At 43.4% G+C, this 6,011-nt stretch overlaps 1 protein-coding gene across 4 annotated transcripts in view; it reads right to left on the bottom strand.

The window, feature by feature from the left end:
• Positions 1 to 962: 962 nt before the first annotated feature.
• Positions 963 to 6,011, bottom strand: part of Nsd3 (nuclear receptor binding SET domain protein 3) — a 111,416-nt gene continuing 106,367 nt past the window's right edge. For all 4 annotated transcript variants that reach the window (XM_052162761.1, XM_052162760.1, XM_052162762.1 and 1 more), the window contains one exon: positions 963 to 5,937. In XM_052162761.1, coding sequence (XP_052018721.1) covers positions 5,696 to 5,937 — 242 coding nt within the window. In that variant the 3' untranslated portion in view covers positions 963 to 5,695. The remainder of the gene's footprint in view (positions 5,938 to 6,011) is intronic.

Here is a 6,011-nt window from a genome sequence, read left to right as displayed (position 1 = left end):
GCCCAGCGCCACCTAGCGAGCTCCGAGGGGACTGACTGTACAGGCGGGGCCTCCAGGAAGCAGGAAATTCAGAGCTCATTTGCTGTGTTCTGAGTACCACCTAGCAAATAACAAAGGCACTGTCCTCTGGTTGATCTGGTGACCTGACTACTGTCCAAGCAGCAGGTCATTCGTGGGTCTCAAAGCAATGTGTCCTTCACCAACCACCCAGATCAGCTTCTAGGATACAAAAAGGCGCGCCACTCTCCAAAGACACTTCAGCTACAAAAGCAAACCAGAAAAGCCACTTTAAAGAAACTTATTTTTTTAGCAGCATTTCAAAGGGAAAAAACTGGGCTGAGGGTGAGTGGATGTATTTTTGTGCCTCGTTTCCCAGTAAACTGTACCATGAAATTATAAAGAACAAGCTCATATTCTTAGGTAGACCATATAGGACAATTTATTAAAGTCAACCTCAAGCAAGACCTGAAATCAATGGAATGCCATTAAAAGCTTTCCCACATTCTTACAGAGGCAGAAAACATATTTGATTTCTAAAGTATCTGTAAGATTAGAAAGGCAAGATTCCAGTAAATACAGTGTACAAAAACTGTCCCACCAGCACACATCAGTAAGAAGCTCAAGTGTTACAGGCAATCTCACATACACTACACTAGTTAATAGCTGTTCTATGTACAAGTAACCAAGACTGGTAGGCTCATACTTTGCAATAAGACATTGGTCAATAAACAAAATCCTTAAAATATGTTTTGAAGTCATTTAACAGTAATGCCCTAGTAGAATACCCCTGGGAAAATGAACACTAATCCCTTAGTGTTAGGAGCCCCAAGTCACAGAAAGTAAAGAGACTAACTAGTGAACGGTGACACTTTGCTATTTCACAGGTCTACTGAGTTCATTACAGGTAAATACAGATGTGAACATTCTATCAAGAACTTTATTCAAAGAACACAAAGTGAAGATGGAATCTGCAGATATGTTTATTGTGTAATATTCAAATGGACACAAATGAATTTGCCATATCAGTTGAAAATACACAAATCTCTGTATATAAAAAGGGCTTCTTTGCCAGCTGTAATCAGTTAGCATCTTGGTTATTAGCCGCAATACAGTTAGTTACCAGAGGATACAAAAAATGAGATGGTAATTGACAACAACAGTGTAATTTTACTCATTCCTTGTAACTGACAAGATGCCCTGTTGAGGCAAACTGGCAGATACTTGAAAGCCATTTGCATACAGCAAGGGTCAGTCAGCAGGTAAGGAAGGTTTCTCATCCCTTAACAGTGAAGTCACAAGAAAACCAAGGACTGAATACTGACTTTGGCAACTTCTATTTTCCCTTTAGCTTACATGTTAAGGACTTTCAGAGTCTATGGGAGGACAAGCAAGACTTCTCTTCACCCTCCCCCCACCCCAGGTACAAGTGCTCACAATTGCCACTTTTGCAATGGATTGACAAAAGCCAAACAATTTATTTTTTTCCCTTTTGAGACAGGGTCTCTCTCTACATAGCCCTGGCTGGCTGGGAACTCATTATGTAGGCCTTGAACTCACAGAGATCTGCCTGCCTCTGCTTCTGGAGTGCTAGGATTAAAGGCATGTACAACCATGCCCAGTGGAAATGGGTTTTTGAAACAAAGGTTATACATAGCATTTTAGGAGTATAACATAAATGCACCCCCCCACACACACACACAAGCGTATGTTAAACAGAAAGAAGAGGCACTCAGACATGAGGCAAACAAAGGAGAAACAAGGAAAAAAAAAAAAAAAACTCAGGGAAACAGTTTCTAAGCCTGCTGCTGCGATCTCATACAGGAGCCTCTCCTCAAAGGTGGCAGCAGGTCTAAGTGCCTGGCTCCCGTCGGAGGACTTCATATCTAACAGTGTACAAAGTGATGCCTTACATTTCATAATTTTAACACTATAAAATATAAAATGAGAATCTGAGGACCCAAGTATTTGAAGAACCAGAATTCAAATGGGGTGGGGGTGGAGTCTCAGTGTTATGGGAACTACATTGTGCCTTTCCCTCCCTATCTCCCAAGGTTCCCAGTACCCTACCCAAGGTAAAAACTGGTGATATTTCAATTCATACAAATGTCCAGCTTTTCAGTATTTGCTAATCCACTGCAAAGCTGTCTACATTTATTCCTCTGTTCATCTAAAGACGGACTAAACCATTTGTAACCAACCATTCTGTTACAGATAAACAGAGCCAAGTGTGGGTGGTCCTTCCTGAAGGACCTTGCCATCCTGTCACTTCCCATGCTGCCCTTAGCAACTTGGCAGAGTAGGGCGTGGCCAGATGCAATAGCCCTCTTGAAAAGCAATTCCAGTCAGAAATAAAGCAGTGCCTTGTCATCTCATGAGAAATATAAAAACTACAAGCTGGTCAAGCTCAGAGACAGAGGCAGTTTGGTTTCCTCTCCCATTAGGACATGGCACAGGGCTGGCAGTGTCTTAGCTCTGCGGGGAAGGAACCTAAGCGGAGTGTTGTCTCGATAAGGTCAGCAGCAGCCCCTGGAGAGCCAGGGTCATGTTCTGAACAGATGATGTTAGGATTTCTAATTGTAGTCTGGCTTTGACCCTAACAGAACGTATACTCTAAGAAAGTACTCAAAAAGAAACCACTGCATAAAAGCTGCCTACCAGTCCAGCCGAGTGTTTCATATGAGCGGACAGACCCTTGGTATCTCACATCACTTCTGCAAACGCCGCAGTGGGGGCCACTGACAGAAAGCAGTGGGCTGCAGGGCCCTTATTATCTCTTTAGTTTCAAATACTTCCTAAATCAGTATGTATATGTATATACACATACATACCACACACACACACACACACACACACACACCCCACTTATATATATAAAACATTATATATATATATATATAGTTATTTATATAACACACAGAAAACTCAGTCTATTCTACAGCTTAGGAAAGGTAATTTTTGAGAATTAAAATAGTGTAGGTAGGGCTTGCAAAGCACAAGTGAAGATAAAACCTTCTCCACTCTCATCTCCACCCTGACTCGAGATTGAAATCAGCGCTGTTACAGCACGCTGGCAGAGACGAGCACTGGCCCTGTCCTGCGCGGCCCTGCACAGGCAGCTACCCCGGCAGCCCAGAGAGGCCTCCAAGGCACAGCGCCTGTGGTGGCCTTGTGCGACCATCTCTAGCTCTTTCCAGCCAAACTTCTAAAGCTTTACGCTGATGATCAGAACTCTCGTCTTCCTCCTGAGGTTAGGAAATACCACTATCCCATGCTGCTTTAAGTCCTTTATTTCAGGGCTGAATAAAATCAACCACAAATACTGTATACCAAAATCATATTTAAAAGCTAACAACTGCCAGCTTCAGACTCTGAGTAAGCACAGTGCCTTTTGGAATGTCACTGATGAAGGACATGAAAGGATGGTGTGTATATAGTCACACACAGTCAGCCAACTTTCTGTTTTCTTAAGTTCTAAGCCACAGGCCACTGGCGATGGCACAGGCAGACGCCCTTGTACTGGCACAGCAAAGGCAAATTTGGAGCATGAAAGCTGGAAGCAAGCCTGCTAGTCATCTAGTATGAAAAGATCTGAAAAGTGCAAAATCCTTTTATAGATATAAAAACAAAAAGTCATACCAGAGAAGCAGAATAGAGAGAGGTCAGGGTAAGGTGTTTATAAATAAATGATGCACCCTGGGGCTTACTCTATAAAAGTTATCAGATACTAAAAAGCATGAGGTCAAAAAGGAAATAAGATACAATCTCATATCGGACATTGTTCTCATAAGGTTACATTTGGAATATCAAAGGAAGTCACTTATCAACAAGTTTAAAAAATGTTATGTCTGTATAAAATAAAATTTAATATGATTAAACCCAGGTACTCTTAACATTATTTTTTTTAAAGGGCATCAAACTTCATAATTGCTCAAGAGCAAAGTTTAGTGTCTGCGTGGGCTGTGCTCCCGTCAGTCACAGTGACTGCACGGACAGACGCCAGGTCCTGCTCCGTCTCCCCCTCGTGGGAGCATGTCTAACCAGCAGAGTTACTACAAGTGCTCTAACTAGGTAAATGGCAGTTCAGGGGCTTAGAGAAAGAACTGTAGTGTCTGGGGCCTATAAACTGCACATTTATACATATTTAAAAAAGAGGCACAAAGTTGTTCTTTCTTTTGTCCAGATAAGAGGTCTGAATTGATTTGTAAAAAAAATTTAAAAAAGAACAAACACACCTAACACAACTACAGGGTGTCAAAGAGTATCTTCCACCCTGTTAGTAAAGTACTAGGTTCTTGAGGAGAATAAATCCTACTGGGTACTTCCAGTAAGCAGCTGAAACTCACTGAGAAAGTTCATGTTCCATGGTAACACTAGACTTTTATGTAGTCTAATGTTACCATGTCTGACATGATTTCATACAAGTAATACTGGAATAGATATATATTCCTAAGTGCTAGATGCAAGTGAATTCTGTGGGCAGATACCTTGGCATGTTTGTGTCTGTAATTCAAATGTCACAGCCATGTTTGCAAACACTGACTCTGTGGGGAATGTTTTCAAGTGCTTTCTAACAAGGAGTGTCTCTGTGGCTCCTATATACCCTGTAAAAGAGCAAGTTCTTCCCCTTATGCAATGGGGACGATCTTATGTATTGCATAATACTAAGTAGAAACTGTTGAGAATGAGTCAGGGAGGTTCTTTCCACTTGCACCATCCCTAAGTTAGGAAATCAACTGAAAAAGCCTATTAAAATATAATTCAGACTCAATTACATAGCTTTACCAGGAAATGTGACTGAGTGATCCAGCTGGCAAAGAAAACATGATTGGCAGAGGGAAAGAGAAAATAAAATGCCCTTAAATTCCAGGTTAGACTGGAGTCTACATTAAATTGGTCAGAAAATGGTGCATATATGATCCAACTTTTGGTCTGTGCCTTAATCTTTCTTTAGCCCCCGTCAGTGGTCAGGACAGCAGGAATGACCATTCTCCTATGCGTTCACTTCCCTCAGTGTGTCAGAGAACCACAATGAGTGAATGCACTCATTCCTCTGCCCTGCAAGGTATTTCTAGGTAGAGTTGGTGCACCATGAAGCCCGCCCAGTTTAAGACCACAGAGGTCCGCATGGTCAAAGACTCTGTCTCCAAGAGGCTAGTTTGAATACTTGCTGAGAGCCTTCTCTGACACGAGAAAAGGCATGTGAAAAAAGACAGAGAAGTTAGCCAATCTACGGCTCAGGAAGAGGTATATAAAGGTAGGCACGCACGCACGCACGCACGCACGAATGCTCACAGAGGTTAGATTGTTTGAACTACACTTCTCGGAATTCCTAGAAATGAAACTAAATAGAGGAATGGCTGTTCTCGCCGTACACAACCCAGGATACAGCTCAGACTTTTCACTGATCCTACTGACGAGACTTTTTAAACTTTCTCTCTCGACTCTGGAGATGAGGACACCTCCTGTGCTGACTGCAGAGACACTGAAGCACAGGAAAGAGGCAAGAGAAGACCAAGGGAACTTTGCTGTCCTCAAAATTATCCCCTACACAACAGAACAGAAGAACCAAACCCCACCAAGCGCCTGGCCTGTGTGCGCCAGCTGCCATGCTGTCCGTCAGGAGGCGTGTGACGTGCACGTGCAGGAGCGAGCTCTGTGCCCCTACTGAGAGCAGCGGGGAGGAGGCCGCCACTTCTCACTCCTTCACTTCTTCTCCACCATCCTGGGATTCCCATTTACATCTGATCTTGCTCCAGTATTCGGGTGACACAGGAGATGCGGGGTCGTGGCTGGAGCAGCAGAGACGACCTTCTAGTGCAGAGGGCACCAGAGCCCCCTTCCCGTGAGCCTTACAGAATGAGTGGGGACAGAATTCACAGAAGGAGGTGGCTGCACTGCCACACTCATCACACCGATGCCACGGGCACTCCCACTTTCCTAATGCAGGGGTTGGGGGGAGAGGAAAAGCATCTGTTAGCCATTTCTTGATTACCCAGCAAAATGCCCAAGCA

The sequence above is a fragment of the Apodemus sylvaticus genome, chromosome 18 (genome assembly GCF_947179515.1).
Source record: "Apodemus sylvaticus chromosome 18, mApoSyl1.1, whole genome shotgun sequence".
In the NCBI taxonomy this organism is placed as follows: domain Eukaryota; kingdom Metazoa; phylum Chordata; class Mammalia; order Rodentia; family Muridae; genus Apodemus; species Apodemus sylvaticus.
This window is presented reverse-complemented; position numbering and strand designations above follow the sequence as displayed.